We start from the raw sequence: 24,311 nt of genomic DNA, 5'->3' as shown, positions 1-24,311 counted from the left end.
CATCTGGTGACTGAGGTGGTGTGTTGCCTGATAGGTAGGTCTCCATCTGGTGACTGAGGTGGTGTGTTGCCTGATAGGTAGGTCTCCATCTGGTGACTGAGGTTGTGTGTTGCCTGATAGGTAGGTCTCCATCTGGTGACTGAGGTGGTGTGTTGCCTGATAGGTAGGTCTCCATCTGGTGACTGAGGTGGTGTGTTGCCTGATAGGTAGGTCTCCATCTGGTGACTGAGGTGGTGTGTTGCCTGATAGGTAGGTCTCCATCTGGTGACTGAGGTGGTGTGTTGCCTGATAGGTAGGTCTCCATTGCAACTGTTTTCTTTAAAGTCTGTCTTCTATTTTGTTGGTTACATTTCCATTGCCTTCTCGTTTCTTTGTTCTCGCTTTGTGAGCTCAGAGATAGATTTCACTTCTCCCTTTCTTTTTTCTTCCAGTATCTCTCCCTGTCTTTTTGCAGATGTTCCTGGTATCGTATAGGATCATTTTTTATTTTGTTTCTATATGTCTGTGACCTCTGTGTTGTTTTATGTGGCATCGTCTAAAAATAAAGACAAATACTACTTCGTTTTCAACTTGTGCACACCTTGGAGCATTTACTAGATTCAATTCATTTAAAACATGATTAAATAAGCCAAAATAAAAAAAGGAAAGTAAAAACGAGGAAGATAATGGATTTGTGTCATTTCCACCACACTTATGTTTGTGATGGAAATGTCACTTCTATAGTTTCTGGAGAAAATTGACAGACTGCTTAGCATGCTTTGGTTAGTATTACAGCTAGCATATCATTTACACTAAATACCTAAAATAGAAAAAAAATTCAAAAGTTCTACCACAAATGAAAGAAATTATAGCCTGTTTGGAAATGACTGACAATTAAAATATTCTCTACACAAGCAATATTTACCCAAATTTTTCTTCAACTTCTGGACATCACATCTGGAATAACTGTCCACTGCAGCCATTTGCTTCAGTGTCACAATGTTTCCATGGTAATTAAATTAACATTCTCTTGAAAAAAACTTTATTAATGAAGAATTTGTCCTCGGTGGTGGAAATGACACCACTCCCAAAAGGACAGGTATATTTTGTGTAAAGGGCATACTCACAATAAATATTGATATAGATTTTATTTAATTGACTCTTTCTGTAGTATATACCATTATATAATGTGTAATTATTAATGTTTTCTCATTGAAAAACATAGTAGGAGCTTAAAAGTCTGGGTCAGGGGCAAAATAGTGATATTGAGGTATAAAATGCATCTGAAAAGTAGCTAAAATACTTGATATAGAGGTGTTTAAAAAAGTATGGGGTGGTTCCAGTGTGAACTTAACATACAAATGTTTGTATTTGTTTTATTTTTTATAAAATCCCCAAAATTGACCCGAGGACATAGAAGTGCCCGTAGTTGCAGAAATACCCACCTACGTAAATACGGTCACTGTGGGGACATCATTGTGCACTTATTAATGAAGCCGGTGACTGATGTGGTAAACTTCTCAATGCCATCAGATAAATCCCGGAACATATTCCAGTCTGTGCTAGCAAAACAGTCCTGTAGCTTAGCATCCGCTTCACCGAACACTTCCGTATTGAGCGCATCACTGGTACTTCCTGTTTGAGTTTTTATTTAAAGCATGAATCAGGAGGATTGAGTTATGGTCAGATTAGCCAAATGGAGGGTGAGGGAGAGCTTTGTATGTGTTTCTGTGTGTGGAGTAAAGGTGATCTAGAGTTTTTTTGCCTCTAGTTGCACAAGTGACATGCTGGTAGAAATTAGGTAAGAGGGATTTCAGTTTTCCTGCATTAAAATCACTGGCCACTAGGAGCACTGCTTCTGGATGAGCATTTTCTTGTTTGCTTATGGCCCTATACAGCTTGTGAAGTGTGGTCTTAATGCCAGCATTGGTTTGATGTGGTAAATAGACAGCTATGAAAAATATAGGTGAAAACTCTCTTGCTAAATAGAGTTTATAGCTTATCATGAGATATTCTTACTCAGGCGAGCAGAATCCTTAATATTACAGATCGCGTGCCAACTGTTGTTAACGAAGAGACACGCACCTCCCCCTTTGAGCTTACCCGACGCTGATGTCCTGTCCTGCCGATGCATAGAAAAAACAGCTAGACCTAGTTCAGCCACAACTCCGAGAAAGACCGTATATTATAGTTCTTCAGGTCCCATTGATAGTATAGTCTCGAACGGAACTCTTCCAGTTTGTTCTCCAATAGAACGGAGGTACTGTATTTATTAGAACATATAAAACAATGATTTAAGGGATAGATCAGATAAAAGATGTGGTGTGATAATGTGAGAACAAATGTTTAATAATTACAACAAATGTTTAATAATTACAAAGTGCATTATGTGACTCCATGAGGCAGAATTGCACACAAATGCACTAAATCTGCTGTGTTCAGGGCTTTAATTGGATATATGCAAATCCATGCAAACTTGGAGAGAACAGGGGGATTACATTTGCAGTTATGGAGCTGAAAATGAGCAGCAGTTGAATAAAAAGCAACACATACACGCACGTGCACACGAACAAACACACACACTGAGTCTGACGCACAAACTAGAGGAAAGAGATCGGCAGCTGACAGTCCTGCTGTGAGTTCGGCAGGAGTGGGAGAGAGTAGGTGAAGAAAGGGGGAGGGAAGGAGAGGGAAGGAGCGGAAGAAGAGAGGAGGGGAGGATGGACTGGCACCCCATAAGAAAAGAACCAGCTACATGCACCAGGCCATCTTGGTGTATCCCACTGAGTGGACTGGCCACCTGCACCGTGCTGCCAGATATCAGAGAGAGAACCTCATACTGTAGCTGAGCAGAAGTCTATCTCACAGAGAGGAGGAAGTCAGACGGTGAGGAGAATTGGCCCGTGGCAGATGCCGTGCCACATTCACAGGAAGGAGGCCAGGGTGGGGCCATGGGGTGCAGAGGGCTCAGTGTGGAAGAAAAGAAACGGGCAGAGAGAGGGTAGTGGCAGCGTGGAGACCTGCTTGGCAGAGCAGAGCCAGGCATAGTAATGAGCCAGTTGAGAGAGTTGGGCATAAGAGACTGAGACGCTGCCTCCGTCAACAACAAAAGCACAGCTTCCTCTTAATGTGGAACACCCACTTGTTATGCTATTTCCGCACTTTTATTCACTGATTGCTTATTGTTAGTGTTGAATGTCGACCGCCCACTTTTTGGCTCTGTACAGTCAGCCCTGTGAGTCAAAACCTCAATGTGGAGAAGATTGAGTGGCGCTAGCAGATACTACTGCAGCTACTGAGAACTGTGTTTGGCCTCTCCTGCTCCATGTCTACTGCAGGATATATACAGTATATAACGGGTGTTCATATTTGGTCCTATTTTTCAAAATACAGGGTGTGTCCAATTAAATGTCACAATGTTCAAGTGACAAAAGAAACGTCCTCTCACTGTCAACTGCGTTCATTTTCAGCAAACTTAACGTGTAAATATTTTTATGAACATAACAAAATTCAACAACTGTGGCTCAGTTGGTAGAGCATGGTGTTTGCAACGCCAGGGTTGTGGGTTCGATTCCCACGGGGGGCCAGTACGAGAAAAAAAAAATGTATGAAATGAATTGAAATGTATGCATTCACTACTGTAAGTCGCTCTGGATAAGAGCGTCTGCTAAATGACTAAAATGTAAATGTAAAAATAAACTGAACAAGTTCCACAGACATGTGACTACCAGAAATTGAATAATGTGTCCCTGAACAAAGGGGGGGGGTCAAAATCAAAAGTAACAGTCAGTATCTGGTGTGGCCACCAGCTGCATTAAGTACTGCAGTGCATCTCTACCTCATGGACTGTACCAGATTTGCCAGTTCTTGCTGTGAAATGTTACCCCACTCTTCCACCAAGGCACCTGCAAGTTCCCGGACATTTCTGGGGGGAATGGCCCTAGCCCTCACCCTCCGATCCAACATGTCCCAAACATGCTCAATGGGATTGAGATCTGGGCTCTTCGCTGGCCACTGCAGAACACTGACATTCCTGTCTTGCAGGAAATCACACACAGAACAAGTAGTATGGCTGGTGGCATTGTCATTGCTGGAGGGTCATGTCAGGACGAGCCTGCAGGAAGGGTACCACATGAGGGAGGAGGATGTCTTCCCTATAACGCACAGCGTTGAGATTGCCTGCAATGACAACAAGCTCAGTCCGATGATGCTGTGACCCAGACCATGACGGACCCTCCACCTCCAAATCGATCCCGCTCCAGGGTATAGGCCTCGGTGTAATGCCTCCTTGCAGCATGCCTAAGGCACGTTCACGCAGATGAGCAGGGACCCTGGGCACCCTTCTTTTGGTGTTTTTCAGAGTCAGTAGAAAGGCCTCTTTAGTGTCCTATGTTTTCATAACTGTGACCTTAATTGCCTACCGTCTGTAAGCTGTTAGTGTCTTAATGACCGTTCCACAGGTGCATGTTGATTAATTGATTATGGTTCATTGAACAAGCATGGGAAATAGTGTTTAAACCCTGTACAATTAAGATCTGTGAAGTTATTTGGATTTATACGAATTGTCTTTGAAAGACAGGGTCCTGAAAAAGGGACGTTTCTATTTTTGCTGAGTTTACAACATATAGTAGAGGAAACTAGCAGCGATTGCAATATCTTACATCCATATGTTGTTTACAGTAGCGATTCAAACTGGATGAAAACTGACATGCAACACTCAAAAACACACCATGTAGTCCCTTGGTCTCAATCTCATTTAGGCATCACACTATGACTCTTGGATGAAGTTGAATCCCTCTCGCTGCAGCTAAATCATGTCACATGATTCTATCATGTTATCTTGCCGTGACCCAAATGCGATAAAAAGCGATAAAAATCTTCTCTCAACTCTGATTCTGTAAAAGTGCTGCGCACTGCAACATATTGTAAACACACAGCAGTCTATTTTTAACAAGGCTGCTTTAGTTTGGCTTTTCAAAGCCGAGAAACAAAAGCACATCGTTGGAAAGGCTGGAGGGTGAGAGAGCGCAGTAGCACTTGCAGGCACAAAAAGCAGCCCCGATTCTGGAAGCCTAATCAGCCTCAAAGGGTGATTTGATAGGGGTAAAACGACAGGGAGAGTTATGTTTCTTAGTGCCTCCTTCCCATACACATAGTGGCTGTGCTCTTATCGATACTATCTCTGATTCCAGATCAGTTTGAACCTACTCGTCATTTATTGCACGGCTCTATCACGCTTCTGATTGGACTCGTGCTGAGGGTTCAAATGATGTATGTTCCTCATATTATGGAATCACCCCCTCCCTTTCCCTCTCTCTCTCTCTCTCTCTCTCTCTCTCTGGTCTCAGAGGGTAGAGGACAGGGTCTGTGTGGGTGGAGACAGACAGAGCTGCTGTAGCAGGGGGGGGTTCTCAGTATTCTCCTGGTCCTGTCGTCACTGCAGAGCCAGCCAGCTCTGTCAGGCTGCTATCACCTCCCTCTCTCCTCTCCACTCTCCCTTTTCTCCTCCTCAGGTGTTGATAAGCCATGCTCTGGTGCTGGCTAATTACTCATGTCGCACTGGGAGGAACAGGGGGGAGATCCCCTAGAGGAAGTGACAGCTGTCTGCACTGCTCGGCTAACCACCACAGGGCACCTTTTAGCACATGTGATGCTGTTCCCAACAAATATGATGTTACAACCACTGAGGCTCCCCCTTCAATTAACCTCACCTCCCTTGACAGAGACTGGAGCCTCATCACTTCCTCCCATCCCCACTCTCAGCCTAGTGACTCATCTGCCCGTCAAGGCAACACAGCAGAGAAAGAGGGTGACCAATAATGGGATGTTTACAGTTTTTAAATGTTAGTCATTTAGCAGACGCTCTTATCCAGAGTGACTTACAGTGGTGAGGGCATACCGTACATTTTCATACTTTTGTTTTCATACTCTAACATAGAAAAACACACTGCACCATCCCAAACTACTACCACAACTTGACCAACAGCAACAGAAAAATGGGCTTACATTAATCATGAACATTTACAGATGGAACAGTCCTTGGAGAATGTCTTTTCAAGCTGTTTTTCTGTGCGAAGGCGGACTTGATGAATCTGGCTGCATGCAGAGGAGCGTCCTCCTCTCTGTCCAGAAATATCACTAAAAATATACCAAAGCAGCTTAGTTAAGCATCTGCAAGCGATGTGAGCCAGAAGCTTGTACTGAGAAAAAAAGGCTCTCAGCTAAAGGAACGAGTGGAACGGAGACATCTGAATAAAAAAAGATTGTATGAAAAAAAGAGAGCCAGAGGACTAGTCCATAAAGCTGGCAGGGGAAGTGACAAATGAGAAACAATTCCAACCACTCAAGCAAACTGCTTGGTTTCATCCAAACCAGCAGGTACTGTAGCTACTACTAATCTATATCTAACTTAGAGTAGTAGTAGCTACAGTATCTGGTGGTTTGGATGAAACCAAGCAACCCATGATCTGCAAAACAACAATATCAACCATCGTCTTCTTGTAACAGCCGCTGTAGACCATGGGATATTAGGATGACATGTTTCCCAGGCTGAGTGGGCGAGAAAGGAGGATGAAATCTAAATAGATACAACCCTGGAGGAATCTGTGGGAGCACAAACCATATAGCAATCTGCCAACTTAATAGTGAGAGAGAGAGAGAGTGTGAGAGAGGGAGGTAGAGACGGAGAGAAATGTCTGATTTTCCTATTCATTAATGTTCCTGGAAAGGAATTTATTGGACATTCAGCATCTCTTTTATTGGCCAATTTGAGAAGATAGGATCATAAAAAGAGAGTGGGAAATGTACTGCATCTCTTTTCTCTGTGAGAAAAAGGGTGAAATGGTCTGTCTGATAAATCCAATAGGCTCCAATTTCAACCTTCTATTATATTTTCTCTAAGGCTGCACATTCCATTTCCTGACAAATAGAGAGCTGCATGGGCCTTACAGTAGACCATCACATATACCAATAAACAAACACACTAGAACACACGCACACACACACACACACACACACACACACACACACACACACACACACACACACACACACACACACACACACACAGAGCATTTCAACCTTCGGAAACAGAGCCTAACATGGCTTTAGCACAGCTCCAATTTGTTTCTGACTGACAATTACTGTCAGTCTCATGCGGTTTCATCAACATTCACAAGACACATTCCCTGTGGTGACTGAATGCAGTAATTCAATACTCCATGACACCAATTAGTGAGGTAAATAATAGCGTGGGCAGAAGAGGCAGAATCCCATCCGCTCTCACTGATCTCCAGTCTACCCTTATCAAAGCCGCTTTCTTCAAAACTCAAATTTGAGATCACAGGGAAGCTCTAAGTCTTCAGTGCAGCTCTAACTCTGACGCTTCCCCACAGTGAGGAATATGTGTTCAATAACAGAAGCCACACCATATGCTGCTGCCTGTCCAATTTCTCTCAGCCTCACGTCTGCACTGGCAGGAATCGACAATATCCGATATCTCCAGTCTGACTTAAACACTGCAATTTTGACCAGGCCGGGTGAAACTGGGAAAGGGTAAAATATAAAAGGAGAGGCCGGGACTGGGTCCTCCAAGACGTTTATGGCATTTACTCCCAGATTGAACCATCTGCTCTCTTAACTCCAGCAGTCACACCTGGCCGATTTGAAAATCAATAGCGTTATCTTTTCAGATGGATAAATAAAGCCTTGGTTAGACAGAATGTTGCTCTGTGGCCCAGCCAGCCACTGCTATCAGTCTGGGGTCAGTGAGCTGGAAGAAGAACACATAAACGCTGTCTGTCTGGGGTCAGTGAGCTGGGAGAGGAACACACACTGTCTGTCTGGCTGGAACTCCAGTCCACAGGGAGACAGGAAGCTTATCAGGGTGAGACCAAATGTGACCAAACACACTGCGTGGGAATGAACCCTGAGATGGGCTGCCTTATACATGGTTACACATCACCTAAAGAGGTAAGACGGTATAAATAGAGATGTGTTTATAAGATATGTATGACATGAGTGCCAGAGAAATAAGCTTGTTTGTTCACCCAAATGTGTGTGCAAAAAAAACATCTCAAAGTGGGGAAAAATATCATGTCGTCACAACAAATCACATGACTCTCAATAAATACATGTCACAGGACTAGAGCATTCCTGAGGGGATTAAGAATTGACAGAACAGTTAGAAAGGCCATAGCACGGTTCTCCCTGGAGCTATCCATGGTGCTGAAAAAGTCCTCTCTCATGCATGACTTTATATACTCTGAGCCAGAGGAAGTTGTTCTGAACCACTAGACTCTGTCTGACCACTGTGATAGGTCCCATCCTTACATATAGATATAGACATAGATAGAATATGACATCATCTGACTCACCCCTGCAGCTCCTTCAGCGAGACAGAGATCTTGAGGTTGTGTCCCAGGACGTGCAGGGCTGTGAGGATGTCGGCCCACTGGACCATCTCCCCCAGAGGACCTCCCTTCAGGACCTTGGGGCTGAACACGTCCCCTGACTCCTCTGTCAGGAAGCCTACGTGCACCAGGATCTGAGAAACAAACGGAGGGTTGAGGGGTTGGAACCATAGGGTTGAAGAGTTTCCAGTCTCATTCTGATGAGCTCCCAACTAATAGGACTGATCCATGGTTCTTATCCATAGCTCTCTCTATTAGCTTCATTCATGTCTGTACATCTCAGATCACCCCAAACCACTGGTCCTGGAATAGAGATGAATGGAGATAAGAGAGATGAATTGCAACAAACTGAATATTTATGCTAGAAGACAGGAAGAGTAGTAATGCAAGCCATGAAACATTTGTCCCCAAGCAAATCTTGGAAAACACCATTTCTGAATCTGGAATCTGAATAGTGATTGACCTGCTGAAGATAATTAATATGCCTAATGGTACAAGACTGTTTTAATTGCTGATGGGAGAGGATGGGACTTCCAGCCTGTTAACTGTGTAATGAAATCAGACTGTGATTTCTCAACAGATGGCAGCCTTTAATTCTTCCCCAGTTACTTTTGACTCACAAAACTTTCTCATCTTACTTCTAAAAGGTAAAGTAGCTAACCACTCTGGGGTTTGTGCTCCAAACTAGTTTAACCATTCTGACTAAAGACGGGAGAAAAAGAAGGACACAGTGAAGGCAGCCAACACAGACCCATTGAATATTGCACAATGCAGGGAAATTGCTAGAGGACAAGATGACTGCACAGTGCACACTCAATACAAAGAGGGAAATCGATGACAATCAATTGCGATTTATTGCTCTGCTTTCGTTAACATACAGTGGGGGGAAAAAGTATTTGATCCCCTGCTGATTTTGTACGTTTGCCCACTTACAAAGAAATGATCAGTCTATAATTTTAATAGTAGGTTTATTTGAACAGTGAGAGACAGAAAAACAACAACAAAAAATCCAGAAAAATGCATGTCAAAAATGTTATAAAATGATTAGCATTTTAATGACGGAAATAAGTATTTGACCCCTCTGCAAAACATGACTTAGCACTTGGTGGCAAAACCCTTGTTGGCAATCAGAGGTCAGACGTTTCTTGTAGTTGGCCACCAGGTTTGCACACATCTCAGGAGGGATTTTGTCCCACTCCTCTTTGCAGATCTTCTCCAAGTCATTAAGGTTTCGAGGCTGACGTTTGGCAACTCGAACCTTCAGCTCCCTCCACAGATTTTCTATGGGATTAAGGTCTGGAGACTGGCTAGGCCACTCCAGGACCTTAATGTGCTTCTTCTTGAGCCCCTCCTTTGTTGCCTTGGCCGTGTGTTTTGGGTCATTGTCATGCTGGAATACCTATCCACGACCCATTTTCAATGCCCTGGCTGAGGGAAGGAGGTTTTCACCCAAGATTTGACGGTACATGGCCCCGTCCATCGTCCCTTTGATGCGGTGAAGTTGTCCTGTCCCCTTAGCAGAAAAACACCCCCAAAGCATAATGTTTCCACCTCCATGTTTGACGGTGGAGATGGTGTTCTTGGGGTCATAGGCAGCATTCCTCCTCCTCCAAACACGGCGAGTTGAGTTGATGCCAAAGAGCTCCATTTTGGTCTCATCTGACCACAACACTTTCACCCAGTTGTCCTCTGAATCATTCAGATGTTCATTGGCAGACTTCAGACAGGCCTGTATATGTATTCTTGAGCAGGGGGATCTTGCAGGCGCTGCAGGATTTCAGTCCTTCACGGCGTAGTGTGTTACCAATTGTTTTCTTGGTGACTATGGTCCCAGCTGCCTTGAGATCATTGACAAGATCCTCCCGTGTAGTTCTGGGCTGATTCCTCACCGTTCTCATGATCATTGCAACTCCACGAGGTGAGATCTTGCACGGAGCCCCAGGCCGAGGGATATTGACAGTTCTTTTGTGTTTCTTCCATTTGCGAATAATCGCACCAAATGTTGTCACCTTCTCACCAAGCTGCTTGGCGATGGTCTTGTAGCCCATTCCAGCCTTGTGTAGGTCTACAATCTTGTCCCTGACATCCTTGGAGAGCTCTTTGATCTTGGCCATGGTGGAGAGTTTGGAATCTGATTGATTGATTGCTTCTGTGGACAGGTGTCTTTTTTACAGGTAACAATCTGCGGTTAGGAGCACTCCCTTTAAGAGTGTGCTCCTAATCTCAGCTCGTTACCTGTATAAAAGACACCTGGGAGCCAGAAATCCTTCTGATTGAGAGGGGGTCGAATACTTATTTCCCTCATTAAAATGCAAATCAATTTATAACATTTTTGACATGCGTTTTTCTGGATATTTTTGTTGTTATTCTGTCTCTCACTGTTCAAATAAACCTTCCATTAAAATTATAGACTGATCAAACGTACAAAATCAGCAGGGGATCAAATACTTTTTTCCCCCACTGTATGTCATCACAAATGTCTCGCCATGACCAGGCAGAAGTACCTCAACAGGCCCCCATCTATGATGCCAGTGAATCCTCATGTCACTGCAGTGCCAGGGTACTCATGCCAGCCACACAATACTTGTCACATCACCATAACTACATGAAATAATTCATTTTCAAATTACTACAAAAAGGAATTGGAAGTTTAAAAAGTTGTCTACAGCAATTTTGCCTTTATGAAAGTACAGTTCAGTGCAGTGTAGAGAGAAAAAGACAGAAAAATCAAGGTTGCAAACAGAGAGGAGAGAGACAGGTGGGGTAGACGGCTGCTGTCTAGTTCCACTCCTCTGTGAAGTCTCCCTTCAAATGAGTATTTCCATCGGCAGATTATCGTTCTCTCATCTGCGTTTTCACAGCAGCACAGCAGTTCCTCCTCGTCTGTTTTCTAAGCACAGAGGGGCCAGTTAATGGACAGTAACTATTGCTGTTGAACACACCGTTAAAAAAGAACAACAGAGACTCTTCTTTTTGGAGGCTGATCAAGGAACAGGCTTGGGAAGGATGCTGTGTGTTGACAGCGCTGGTGCTGGCTTATCCAAGCTAATAGTTCTCTAAAGAGAGACTGATGAAAAGAAGAATCCTATTTATATACGTTCTGAAAGCATCTCTTGGCCAAAGACCAGACTGGCCTGCTTTCCCAAAGCAAACACCTATCAATCACTGCGTCTCATGTTCACTCAGGCGTTTGAAGTTATGAGCCTCTTTTTAACTAGAGAAGGATTAAAGGAGGGGTTTGCATAAAGAGAATGCTCGGAGTGGTAAACTCAAAGAATACTGCAGTCAATCTATACCTTTCCCAGCCTTGGTTTTGTGAATAATTCAAGCTTCAAGTTTTTAACGCCGTGTGCACAAGTACAGTGAAATACCTTTCTTGCAAGCTCCAAATCCAACAATGTAGTAATCAATATCAATGTAGCACTAAAAATAAGGTAGAACAGTAACCCATGAGAAATAAACATAAGAAGAACACAGTTTATAAAGGGTCAGTTCCAATACCATATTTCCAATGTGCAGGGATACTGGAGGGATATAGGTAGATATAGAGGAAAGATGACTAGACATCAGGATGATAGAGTAGCAGCAGCGCAAATTATGATTGTATGCGAGTGTGTGTGCATGTTGTGTGTGTGTGTGTGTTGGAGTGTCAGTGTGCGTGAGTATGTAGAGTCCTGTGAGTGTGCATAGGTGTCATTCTTGATGTCCCGGTACCGCTTGCCATGCAGAAGCAGAGAGAACAGTCTATGGCTTGGGTGGCTGGAGTCTTTAATGATATTCCGAGCCTTATTTTCATACTGCCTGATATAGAGGTTCTGGATGGCAGGGAGCTCGGCCCCAGTGATGTACTGGGCTATCCGAATCACCCTCTGTAGCGCCATGGCATAGAGGGCAGTGCTGTTTCCATACCACCTTACCTCAAGATGCTCTCAATGGTGCAGCTGTAGAACTTTTTGAGGATCTGTCATGAGGGCCCATGCCAAACCTTTTCAACCTCATCCCTTCTCTCAGCACACATCCAAGCGGCAGGCTAAGGTTGAATCTAGACTTGGTTTCCTCTATTGTAATCGCTCCTCTTTCAACCCAGCTGCCAAACTAACCCTGATTCAGATGACCATGCTAGATTACGGAGATGTAGATTACGGAGATGTAGTTTATAGATTGGCAGGTAAGGGTGTTCTCGAGAGGCTAGATGTTCTTCGGCCATCAGATTTGCCACCGATGCTCCTTGTAGGACACATCAATACTCCTACTCCTCTGTAAACTGGTCATCTTCTGTATACCCGGCGCAAGACCCACTGGTTGAAGATTATTTATTAAACGCTGTTAGGCCTCACTCCCCCCAATCTGAGATACCAACTGCAACCCTCATCCTCCACATACAACACCCGTTCTGCCAGTCACATTCTGTTAAAGGTCCCCAAAGCACACTCATCCCTGGGTCACTCCTCTTTTCAGTTTGCTGAAGCTAGCGACTGGAAAGAGCTGCAACAAACACTCAAACTGGACAGTTTTATCTCAATCTCTACTTTCAAAGACACTCTTACTGACACTTGTGGCTGCATTGTCTTCTTTGCCTAACAAAGTTTGTGCTGCTACTATGTTGTACTGCTGCAATGTTGCTGCTATGTTGTGTTGTCATGTTTTTTGTACCTTTATTTAACTAGGCAAGTCAGTTAAGAACAAATTCTTATTTACAATGACAGTTTACCGGGGAACAGTGGGTTAAACTACCTTGTTCAGAAGCAGAACAACATATTTTTAACTTGTCAGCTCGGGGATTCGATCCAGCAACCTTTTGGGTACTGGCCCAACGCTCTAACCACTAGGCTACCTGCCGGCCCTGCTGTGTTGTCACCATGCTGTGTTGTCACCATGCTGTGTTGCCGCCATGTTGTGTTGCTTGCTGCCATGTTGTGTTGCTTGCTGCCATGTTGTGTTGCTTGCTGCCATGTTGTGTTGCTTGCTGCCATGTTGTGTTGCTTGCTGCCATGTTGTGTTGTCTTAGGTCTCTCTTTATGTAATATTGTGGTGTCTCTCTTGTCGTGATGTGTGTTTTGTCCCCGCAGGAGGCCTTTTGCCTCTTGGTAATCCGTCATTGTAAATAAGAATTTGTTCTTAATTGACTTGCCTAGTTAAATAAAGATTCATTAAAAATGTAAATAAAAGGTGGAAGGGGCAATGTTGTGCCTTCTTCACGACTGTGCATGTATGAATGGACCATTTTAAAGTCCTTAGTGGTTTGGACACAGAGGAACCTGAAGCTTTCGACCCGCTCCACTGCAGCCCCATCGATGTGTTGATCAGCTCCTTGGTCTTACTGTCGTTGAGGGAGAGATTGTTGTCCCGGCACCACACTGCCAGGTCACTGACCTCCTCCCTGTAGGGTGTCTCATTGTCTCCAGTGATCAGGCCTACCAACGTTGTGTCGTCAGCAACTTGATGGTGTTGGAGTCGTGCATGGCCACGCAGTAGTGGGTGAACAGGTAGTACAGGAGGGGACTAAGCACACACCCGTGTGGGGCCCCCATGTTGTGGGTCAGCATGGCAGAGGTGATGTTGCCTACCCTCAACACCTGGGGGCGGCCCGTCAGGAAGTCCAGGATCCAGTTGCAGAGGGAGGTGTTCAGTCCCAGGGTCCTTAGCTTGGTGACAAACCTTTAGTGGACAATGTTGAACGCTGAGCCGTAGTCAGTGAACAGCATTCTCACATAGGTATTCCTCTTATCTAGGTGGGTGAGGGCAGTGTGGAGTGCAATTGCGATTAAGTTGTTTTTGGATCTGTTGGGGCGGTATGCAAATTAGGGTGGGTCTAGGGTGTCTGGGATGATGGAGTTGATGTGCGCCATCACTAGCCTTTCAAAGCACTTCAGGGGGGTAGTCATTATGGCTTGAAGCCTTAGAGTTCTTGGGAACAGGAACGATGATAGTGAATATGCCTGCCAGCTAATCTGCGCATGCTCTGAGAACATGCCCTTGAATACTGTCTGGCCCCGCGTCCTTGAGAGTGTTGACCTGATTAAAGATCTTACATTGGCCTCGGAGAGCGAGATAACCCAGTTCTCTGGGTTGGTGGGGGCCCTCACGCATGAAACGGTGTTGTTATGGTCGAAGCGTGCATAAAATGCAATGAGTTCATCTGGAAGAGAGGCATTGTTGGACAGAGCACGTCTTCCTTTGTAATCCGTAATGGACTGTAGCCACGGGTGTCGGAGCCTGTGTAGTATTATTCCACCTTATACCTTATTGTCCTTTTGATATTTTGCGTAGCGGGACTTCTTGTACTTGTTCCTTTCCTCAGCCGTAGCCTCAGAGTTGTCTGCGATAGCCCTGTGTGCGGTATCCTTTGTCCCCTATCCTTTATTTTAGCGCAAACCTCAGTGTTAATCCAGGGCTTTTGTTTGGGGAAGCAGCGACCCTTCACTATGGGAACAACATCGCCGATGCATTTCCTTATGGAGCTGGTGACAGAGGTGGTTAGCTCGTCAATGTTATTCACTTCACTGTGAAAGGAAAATCAGCACAGCTACTGTTTAATCCATCTAATGCACTGCAGACAAGCACAGGCATGTGCACACACACACGCCAATATTATTCTGAGGTTGATTTATAACCGTTTATGACATTACGAAAAGGTTTTCAACACAAAGGGCAGGCTTGGGGAGATTCTACAGTCATTGTCATTTCATCGGTGATGGTAAAGCAGTGTTCCTGTATTCAGGCTCCTCCACCACTCTTTCAAAATGTCCCTGTAAATGATAGGCTGGTTAAAGAGCACTAAAGACAATACATCCCAGGCCTGCTCTCCTGATAACGGCTGGTCAGTCTCCTCCTTACAAATCTACTTCTCTCTGCCATTCACAGTAACACCACTCACAGCAAATGGGTCCGTAATGGCTAGTGGAGAAAAACGTCACCACTAATGTTCATGAAGGCCACCTCGTCTTGATCCATCTTTGGTCAACCTTCCATCTTTTTGTCAGTTGTGTCTCTGCCTATTTTTTCGAGAATCAAATATAGCAAACCAAAATGGGCACCTACCTGTACAGCATATTACTGGCCTGCACTGTCATGGGAAGAGATATGAGTGAACTGTCAACCTTTTGACTCATAGCAGAGACACAGAAACTCTCTCTCTCTCTCTCCACAGTCACAGCACACTCACCCTCTTCTGCTCCCTCCATTGACTCCTCAGACTGTCATCTAGCCTGCGTGCAGCCGAGGCCCACTGTGCAGTCAGCCTGCGCATCCTTCTCTTCATGAAACTCAGAGACTCCTTCCCCGTACCCACCTGCTCCAGGAGGGCCTCGATGTCTGACCGGAATGCCGACTGGAGGACAGGAAAAGGAACATCTACATTTTTCTTCTCCCCTTACTATGTTAATCGCTATGAGCACCTAGAAAAAGCTGCTCAAAAAAATAAAGGGAACACTAAAATAACACATTCTAGATCTGAATGAATGAAATAATCTTATTAAATACTTTTTTCTTTACATAGTTGAATGTGCTGACAACAAAATCACACAAAAATAATCAATGGAAATCCAATTTATCAACCCATGGAGGTCTGGATTTGGAGTCACATTCAAAATTAAAGTGGAAAACCACACTACAGGCTGATCCAACTTTGATGTAATGTCCTTAAAACAAGTCAAATTGAGGCTCAGTAGTGTGTGTGGCCTCCACGTGCCTGTATGACCTCCCTACAATGCCTGGGCATGCTCCTGATAAGGTGGCGGATGGTCTCCTGAGGGATCTCCTCCCAGACCTGGACTAAAGCATCCGCCAACTCCTGGACAGTCTGTGGTGCAACGTGTCGTTGGTGGATGGAGCGAGACATGATGTCCCAGATGTGCTCAATTGGATTCAGGTCTGGGGAACGGGCGGGCCAGTCCATAGCATCAATGCCTTCCTCTTGCAGGAACTGCTGACACACTCCAGCCACATGAGGTCTAGCATTGTCTTGCATTAGGAGGAACCCAGGGCCAACCGTACCAGCATATGGTCTCACAAGGGGTCTGAGGATCTCATCTCGGTACCTAATGGCAGTCAGGCTACCTCTGGCGAGCACATGGAGGGCTGTGCGGCCCCCCAAAGAAATGCCACCCCACACCATGACTGACCCACCGCCAAACCGGTCATGCTGGAGGATGTTGCAGGCAGCAGAACGTTCACCACGGCGTCTCCAGACTCTGTCACGTCTGTCACGTGCTCAGTGTGAACCTGCTTTCATCTGTGAAGAGCACAGGGCGCCAGTGGCGAATTTGCCAATCTTGGTGTTCTCTGGCAAATGCCAAACGTCCTGCACGGTGTTGGGCTGTAAGCACAACCCCCACCTGTGGACGTCGGGCTCTCATACCACCCTCATGGAGTCTGTTTCTGACCGTTTGAGCAGACACATGCACATTTGTGGCCTGCTGGAGGTCATTTTGCAGGGCTCTGGCAGTGCTCCTCCTGCTCCTCCTTGCACAAAGGCGGAGGTAGCGGTCCTGCTGCTGGGTTGTTGCCCTCCTACAGCCTCCTCCACGTCTCCTGATGTACTGGCCTGTCTCCTGGTAGCGCCTCCATGCTCTGGACACTACGCTGACAGACACAGCAAACCTTCTTGCCACAGCTCGCATTGATGTGCCATCCTGGATGAGCTGCACTACCTGAGCCACTTGTGTGGGTTGTAGACTCCGTCTCATGCTACCTCTAGAGTGAAAGCACCGCCAGCATTCAAAAGTGACCAAAACATCAGCCAGGAAGCATTGGGGGTGTCTTGCTAATTGCCTATCATTTCCACCTGTTGTCTATTCCATTTGCACAACAGCATGTGAAATGTATTGTCAATCAGTGTTGCTTCCTAAGTGGACAGTTTGATTTCACAGAAGTGTGATTGACTTGGAGTTACATTGTGTTGTTTAAGTGTTCCCTTTTTTTTTGATCAGCATATATATAAGTCCAATATATTAAACACTTAATTAATACATTAAACACCTCCCCAAGCCTGTACAAAACAGCCACATTGTAACCACCAATATCCAGCAGCCCTACTTGGAGTTGAGTGGAGATGGGTGTTATATCAGTACTGCTCTCACTGTCATACCCATTCCCCCTGGAAGCAGGGCTCTCAGATAGTGTTGCCTGAGGGACTCCTGCCTCATGCTCATAAACAGGCTGCCTTCATTTCACTCCGCATGTTTCCCAGCCCTTTTTAAATCACTGGATCACAGTGCAATCCGAGCAGCCACGTGCTAATCAATGTTGTAACCGCATAAGGGATCACAGAGGACGTATAAATGACACACAGTCACACAGACCTCTCCGTCTCTCTCTCACACAGTGGGGACACACAATCCCTCTTTCCTTCCACACACACTCTCTTGATTATGCACACATACAAAATCAATATGAGATGCATTACTTTCACACTCAAGTTAATTATTGTTTGGAAAGCAACTTGTAGGTGCTTCTGTGAATGCAGAGGAACACCTGAGAGAAGTCACAGGATTAGTCCAGCTGGATCCAGGCAGGTAATTAGAATCCATGATTAAGCTGCACAGATAATTTAAATGAGCAGCCGACCCATTGGTGTGTAGTGTACAGAGCTCGGGGGAACAGCAAGGGGGCTGTAACTAGAACACCTGGCCCTGGTGGACCCATAAATAACTGGAATGCTGCTCTCACAAGAAAAACAGCGACAGCCAAGATTCAAGGCAGAGGGAGAATAGACTGTCTGTGAGTGACTGTCTATCCACACTACCCTCCCAGGAGACTGTGTGGCAGTCGGATACAGGGAAATTAGAGTAGAGATGAAATACAAAGACTAGTATCATAGACACAAACTATGTACACACACACACACACACACAGTAGCAGCCCTGTAAACAGCCCATGCCAACCCAGCTATCCCACCTGTCTCTTGGGGAAAGGTTTGTGCGTGGGTGTGGTGGTCTGGTTCCTCCAGGTCAGAGGGGGGCAGAACCACTCCACCTCACTCAGGTAGATGAGGAAGGAGCAGTCGGAGCCGTCCACCCCATAGAAGGCATAGCAGGGGTCTGAGGTCCAGCGGGCACGCATCCACTGAGGGGAAAGGTCAAGGCAGACTCAAGTAATAATAAATATATACAGTATCTCTATGGATCAAAGGAGGTCAAAGAATGTCAAATGTCAGTGTAGAAATGAATGTATTATAGCTAAGGAACCCATGAAATGTGACTTGGACTTGGTCAAGGTCCTTTCATTGATCTGAACACAGCACTAGACATTGATCCTTATGAAACAAGGCAGGGTTGATTGAAGCTGATCGTAAAGCTGGAGTTGCAGGGTAATAAACAGTCCAAGAGCAAAAGGACATAGGGGCTGTGGGATCAGGAGAACCACTGTGAAATTGCATGACATGCGGACTTACATCCACCTTGCTGGGGCAGTCTGGGTAGTGAGGGTCTTTGGGCACCTCACACTGTCCTGTTGTGCCATCCTTAACTGTGGGACAAAAACACATGTATTAACAACAAACACCTCCCTATGGGCAGAATCCTTAAAATACCTGCTCATAACTTTGCTATTCAGCCCTATGAGGAGAGTATGGAGCAGTTGAGGCAGGAACCAGACAAGCTTTTCAACAGGTCATACCTAAAAGGGAGCATATCTTGGCTTTAGCACTAGTCTATTGTATTAGAGCAGAACTCTCCTTGTCATGGGGATAGAATAGAGTGTTAGACAGACTGTTGGGTTAGTTAACTAGTGGTCATGGGGATAGAATAGAGTGTTAGACAGACTGTTGGGTTAGTTAACTAGTGGCCATGGGGATAGAACAGAGTGTTAGACAGACTGTTGGGTTAGTTAACTAGTGGCCATGGGGATAGAACAGAGTGTTAGACAGACTGTTGGGTTAGTTAACTAGTGGCCATGGGGATAGAACAGAGTGTTAGACAGACTGTTGGGTTAGTTAACTAGTGGCCATGGGATAGAACAGAGTGTTAGACAGACTGTTGGGTTAGTTAACTAGTGGTCATGGGGATAGAACAGAGTGTTAGACAGACTGTTGGGTTAGTTAACTAGTGGCCATGGGGATAGAACAGAGTGTTAGACAGACTGTTGGGTTAGTTAACTAGTGGTCATGGGGATAGAACAGAGTGTTAGACTGTTGGGTTAGTTAACTAGTGGCCATGGGGATAGAACAGAGAGTTAGACTGTTGGGTTAGTTAACCTCTCTAGGGTAGGGGGCAGTATTTGCACGGCCGGATAAAAAACGTACCCGATTTAATCTGGTTATTACTCCTGCCCAGAAACTAGAATATGCATATAATTGTTTGATTTGGATACAAAACACCCTAAAGTTTCTAAAACTGTTTGAATGGTGTCTGTGAGTATAACAGAACTCATATGGCAGGCAAAAACCTGAGAAGATTCCTTACAGGAAGTGCCCTCTCTGACCATTTCTTGGCCTTCTACACTCTCTTTATTGAAAACTGAGGATCTCTGCTGTAACGTGACACTTCCTACGGCTCCCATAGGCTCTCAGAAGGCGGCAGAACGTTGAATGATGACTTTGCAGCCCATTGCTGAAAAACAGTAGCGCATTTGGATAGTGGTCGATCAGAGAACAATGAGACTGGTGGCGTGTGCACGAGACGACTCCATGTTTTAATTTTTTCGTCTTTGAACGAAAACAGGGTTTCCCGGTCGGAATATTATCGCTTTTTTACGAGAAAAATCGCATAAAAATTGATTTAAACAGCGGTTGACATGCTTAGAAGTACGGTAATGGAATATTTAGAATTTTTTTTCACGAAACGGGTCGGGCGTGTCACCCTTCGGATAGTGTCTTGAACGCACGAACAATAGGAGGATATTTGAACATAACTATGGATTATTTTGAAACCAACATTTGTTATTGAAGTAGAAGTCCTGGGAGTGCATTCTGACGAAGAACAGAAAAGGTAATCCAATTTTTCTTATAGTAAATCTGAGTTTGGCGAGTGCCAAACTTGGTGGGTGTCAAAATAGCTAGCCCGTGATGGCGAGCTATCTACTCAGAATATTGCAAAATGTGCTTTTGCCGAAAAGCTATTTTAAAATCGGACATAGCGATTGCATAAAGGAGTTCTGTATCTATAATTCTTAAAATAATTGTTATGTTTTTTGTGAACGTTTATCGTGAGTAATTTAGTAAATTCACCGGAAGTTTGTGGTGGGTATGGTATGCTAGTTCTGAACGTCACATGCTAATGTAAAAAGCTGTTTTTTGATATAAATATGAACTTGATTGAACAAAACATGCATGTATTGTGTAACATAATGTCCTAGGAGTGTCATCTGATGAAGATCATCAAAGGTTAGTGCTGCATTTAGCTGTGGTTTGGGTTTATGTGACATTATATGCTAGCTTGAAAAATGGGTGTCTGATTATTTCTGGCTGGGTACTCTGCTGACATAATCTAATGTTTTGCTTTCGTTGTAAAGCCTTTTTGAAATCGGACAGTGTGGTTAGATTAACGAGAGTCTTGTCTTTAAAATGCTGTAAAATAGTCATATGTTTGAGAAATTGAAGTAATAGCATTTCTAAGGTATTTGAATATCACGCCACGGGATTCCACTGGCTGTTGAGTAGGTGGGACGATTTCGTCCCACATACCCTAGAGAGGTTAACTAGTGGCCATGGGGATAGAACATAGTGTTAGACAGACTGTTGGGTTAGTTAACTAGTGGTCATGGGGATAGAACAGAGTGTTAGACAGACTGTTGGGTTAGTTAACTAGTTGCCATGGGGATAGAACAGAGTGTTAGACAGACTGTTGGGTTAGTTAACTAGTGGTCATGGGGATAGAACAGAGTGTTAGACAGACTGTTTGGTTAGTTAATAGCCACTTCTGAAAGACTGGCTTCCCTTGCTGATCTCTGATGCCTACTGAGAACAGTAGATAGACAACACTGCGTGGGCTTGATTAATAAAATCACCTCTCTCCCCCACGTTCCCTCTCTCCCCAGTCTCACTCCTTCGTTCCCTCTCTCCCCAGTCTCACTCCTTCGTTCCCTCTCTCCAGAGTCTCACTCCTTCGTTCCCTCTCTCCACAGTCTCACTCCTTCGTTCCCTCTCTCCCCAGTCTCACTCCTTCGTTCCCTCTCTCCCCAGTCTCACTCCTTCGTTCCCTCTCTCCCTGGCCTCCCTCCTTCGTTCCCTCTCTCCCTGGCCTCCCTCCTTTGTTCCCTCTCTCCCTGGCCTCCCTCCTTTGTTCCCTCTCTCCCCGGCCTCCCTCCTTTGTTCCCTCTCTCCCCGGCCTCCCTCCTTCGTTCCCTCTCTCCCCGGCCTCCGTCCTTCGTTCCCTCTCTCCCCGGCCTCCCTCCTTCGTTCCCTCTCTCCCCGGCCTCCCTCCTTCGTTCCCGCTCTCCCCGGCCTCCCTCCTTCGTTCCCTCTCTCCCCGGCCTCCGTCCTTCGTTCCCTCTCTCCCCGGCCTCCCTCCTTCGTTCCCTCTCTCCCCGGCCTCCCTCCTTCGTTCCCTCTCTCCCCGGCCTCCCTCCTTCGTTCCCTCTCTCCCCGGCCTCCCTCCTTCGTTCCCTCTCTCCCTGGCCTCCCTCCCTCCCTCTCGTCGGCAGCCAGCTCCAATTAAAGAGAGCGGAAGCTGTTTCTCTACCAGCACGCCGCCAAGCCTGGGTGAGCGCAATCACAGACAAAGGATTAGCAGCCATTCTGTTTGATTACCATTGTAACTACAGCAGTCACAGTGTGGAGCGCTAACACTAGCGGTGTCACTAAATTAGCCAGGGGATTAGGTTCTGGTAGCAAAAACAGTCTCTACAGAATAGGATATGTCTGCTTTACTCAATGACAAGGCAAATAATGACAATATGCAAAGTCTATAATTGGCTTTCTAATGTGTCGGCTAGTCTCGCTTTGCATGTAAGTAGCCTACTGTATCTCTTGCTCAAACAGAACAGGAGCACAATGAACTGAGCAGAGGACAGCTAATAGAAGAAAGCTGACAGTCTCAGATCTTCTTAACTAGAGGGGAATTCGTCAGCATACACTGAACATCATGTAATGCTGAGACAGGGAGATGGAGCCCTCCTGCAGCGTAGCTCTCTTTACAAAGACATGAATGGAGACTCATCATTTGAAGTACTGTCATAAATGCTGCCTGTCATGTTCAATAGGGTCTTACAGTGTGGCAGACATATACAACTCCCTTTCAAATGTGAAGAGTGGTCAGATGTGTGTGTGTGTCTCTCGTACCTCTGTTGTTGGCCATGCTGCGCTGTAGGATCTGCTCCACCCTCACAGCCATGTCAGACATGTTCTGGGCGATAGCCTGAATCCTCTCCACCAGACCAATCGGCTGGATCCTGCCAACACACACACACACACACACGCATGCACGCACGCACACACGCACGCACGCACGCACACACGCACGCACACAACAAAACACAACACACAGAGGAATGACCATCAATAGGGCACATGCAGGCACAGGTGATTAAAGTGTTAGGCATGTCTTCTCTTTCTTACTGATCTGATCATTTCTGCCATCTCTTTCCCCATGACAAGCCACCGGGCACACACTGGTTGAATGAATAATTTTTTTCTAGTCATTTCAATGAAATTATGTTGAACCAACGTGGAATTGATGTGAATTGATGTCTGTGCCCAGTGGGAATGCACATTCAATCTTTATCCTTTATCTCAATCCTTAAACTCCCTGGAAACATCTAGAAAAATAAAACATAGAAGGCTACTTCTTTCATCTAAGTCCACCCTCCTACAGTATACGCTTACTTTTTCCTCCCAAAAGAGAAGAGCTTCAACAAGTAGAGGAAATGATAATTGTGTGGAACTTGGTTGGAGCGTGAAATAAAAAAGCTTTTAAACTCTGACACAATTTATTTGTTGAGGTGAAAAAGTGACTCAGCACATTAAAGCAGGTCCCTGGGAGACTGAGAACAGAGCGCAATTAGGTTGTTAGCAAATTCCTTTTATGGCAGCTGACTGCCATGGCTTGTTGTTGCCATGTTAGTGTTGGCAAAACAATCAGAAAAAGAGAGTGAGAAAGAGAAAAGGAGACAGCAATAGAAAGAGGGAGATAGCCCTGAACTCACAGCTATCTCAGGCACTAGCAGTGAAAACTGGAAGGTGCCCAGGGAACTCCAAGCTGAAGCATTATGGCAGTGTGAACATTTTGAACTTGCTTTGGCTCCCTTCCGATAAAAACAGAAATCTCAGCCCTAGCTGATGTAACATAAAGGTCCAAAGAGGCACAGAGATTTCCAGCTGTCTTTATGGAGCCATGATGATTGTGTATAATCTCAATGCAGTCAGTCAGCCGCCTGGGCCCTACAGTATAAAAGAACAGTGCTCCTCTGTGTGCTGTAGAGAACTGAGGTCTAAATGTTCTCACGGGCATAGCCATGGTTAAAGCAAGGCCACCGAGACAGAATTATCACCAGTCCATTCAGCCTCTATCTGTTACTTCTATACTGGATCTTCCCAAGGCTGCTGTGACCTGGTCAGGGAGGCTGAGGACCCTCCAATAGGATTGATGCTGGTCTTAAGGAGTACTACTGTACTATAGATGAACTCTGCAGAGCTGAAGACACTGTTTATCAGGGAGTATCAACCAGAGCTAAATCAATATCTGGGGTCTAACAGCCTGTCATATCAATGAGACGCTTACTGTACACAGTGTTCAACACTGGCTTTTTGCTTTTGTTCAAACTCTACAGCTTTATCTAACATATGCATATAAATGAATGGTTGGGAGTTTTTTGTTGTTGGAAGAAATGGGCAATGGTCTAGACCAGTGCTTTTAGTATAAGTGTATGAGCATGGGTGTGGTATGTGTGTCTAAAATGCTACATTACTTTGCGTAAAATCCCCCTCTAATATCACTTGACCATGTACTGCCCTATGGGCAAGTGTTAGCCATCCCTTCCGATTCC

The 24,311-nt window shown here is 45.2% G+C and overlaps 1 protein-coding gene across 3 annotated transcripts in view; it reads right to left on the bottom strand.

The window, feature by feature from the left end:
• Positions 1–24,311, bottom strand: part of LOC115202053 (alpha-1,6-mannosylglycoprotein 6-beta-N-acetylglucosaminyltransferase B-like) — an 82,657-nt gene that overhangs the window by 35,859 nt on the left and 22,487 nt on the right. For 2 of the 3 annotated variants that reach the window (XM_029765917.1, XM_029765910.1), the window contains exons 4-8: positions 22,609–22,718; positions 18,784–18,857; positions 18,288–18,455; positions 15,556–15,720; positions 8,355–8,524 (exon numbers count right to left, since the gene is read on the bottom strand). In XM_029765917.1, the coding sequence (XP_029621777.1) occupies positions 8,355–8,524; positions 15,556–15,720; positions 18,288–18,455; positions 18,784–18,857; positions 22,609–22,718 (687 nt within the window). The remainder of the gene's footprint in view (positions 1–8,354; positions 8,525–15,555; positions 15,721–18,287; positions 18,456–18,783; positions 18,858–22,608; positions 22,719–24,311) is intronic. The other variant, XM_029765925.1, reaches the window with a different exon arrangement.

The sequence above is a fragment of the Salmo trutta genome, chromosome 1 (assembly GCF_901001165.1).
Source record: "Salmo trutta chromosome 1, fSalTru1.1, whole genome shotgun sequence".
NCBI lineage: Eukaryota > Metazoa > Chordata > Actinopteri > Salmoniformes > Salmonidae > Salmo > Salmo trutta.
This window is presented reverse-complemented; position numbering and strand designations above follow the sequence as displayed.